This window comes from Chanos chanos, chromosome 8 (genome assembly GCF_902362185.1).
Source record: "Chanos chanos chromosome 8, fChaCha1.1, whole genome shotgun sequence".
NCBI classification, from domain to species: Eukaryota; Metazoa; Chordata; class Actinopteri; order Gonorynchiformes; family Chanidae; genus Chanos; species Chanos chanos.
In genome coordinates, this window is record NC_044502.1 from 3,133,776 (window position 1) to 3,135,000 (window position 1,225).

The 1,225-nt window shown below is 58.9% G+C and overlaps 1 protein-coding gene across 1 annotated transcript in view; it reads left to right on the forward strand.

The window, feature by feature from the left end:
- The first annotated feature begins 452 nt into the window (after positions 1-452).
- The window catches only part of st6gal2b (ST6 beta-galactosamide alpha-2,6-sialyltranferase 2b), a 19,691-nt gene continuing 18,918 nt past the window's right edge, over positions 453-1,225 (forward strand). Inside the window, exon 1 of the mRNA XM_030781757.1 lies at positions 453-1,218. Within this exon, the coding sequence (XP_030637617.1) occupies positions 453-1,218 (766 nt within the window). The remainder of the gene's footprint in view (positions 1,219-1,225) is intronic.

Here is a 1,225-nt window from a genome sequence, read left to right on the forward strand (position 1 = left end):
GACAGAGGTTGCCTTGTGTTCTTATCTGTCGTCCGTCCTTACACCTGGCAAACCACAATCGCACAAATACAAGTGTCGTACTTTAAACTGTAAAGGTCGCGGACACACTAATATGCAGAGACAAGAACAAAAGCGAAATGTCTTCGGGAAAGCCCCCCAAAAAATGTAGGTTAAAGTCTGGCAACATTCCAAAAATACATCAACATGTTGATCGTTAGTCAGAGCTGGGAACGCAAAGGCACAAAATCGGTTTTGTCGTCGATTGTTACAACACGCTTTGAACCGACACGTTCGCGAAAACCAAAGCGGCCGACGGAGAGAACGGAACCTTTCGGGGCGGTTTTCAGACTGTTTTCAGAAGATGAAACGTTTGAACGAGGCTCTAAAAAATTCGGAAATGAAATTCTCGCAATGTTTTCCGCAGGTCCGACAGGCTCCACGCCGCGACAGCGATGGCCCTCAGAATCGGGCTTTGTCAGGGCCTCAAACAGTTCCTCATGCTGGGGTTGCTAGCGTGGGCCCTCGTCCTCCTCGGTTCCCTCTCCGTCTTCAGCGACCTGCCCCTCGGCCGTCCGTCCCAGTCCGCTGTGCGGTCGCGGTCTCACCCTCAGGTGCAGCACAGCTCCAGGGTCATCATGGCCTCTCAGACCGAGAGCGCCACGGCCGGCCCGACCGAACCCCGCCGGGGCGGCGACGGAGCGACGCGGGGTCGCGAGGCCCCGAGCTCGAAATTCTCTCACCTCGGGCCGCCGCACAGACGCATCAGACTCCAACAGCAGAGGAGGCTGAAGATGAGGAGGAGTGCGATGCTGAGAAGGAGGAGGAAGAACGGACGAGGCATTAAAAACGCGGAGGAGGGTCTGGACTGGGAGGCGCGCCACGCGGTGCGGGGGCTGTGGAACGGCAGCGCGTCTGCGCGGATGCTGAGCCCGCGGCTGAAGGAGGCGGCCGAGTTCTACGTCAACGACAACAAGCACAAGGTGGACTACAGAGGGCCCCGCCGCGCGGGACTGGACGGAAAACAGATCCTGTGTCAGCTGAAGGAGAAGGCGCGTCTGCGGACGCTGGACGGGTCCGAAGAGCCGTTCTCCAGTCTTGGGTGGGGGAGACTGGTGCCCCCCCAGGCCCTGGAGAAACTCCCCGGCGCTCCGTTCAAAACGTGCGCGGTGGTGGCATCAGCGGGCGCCATCCTGAACTCTATGCTGGGGAAAGAGATCGGTGAGTG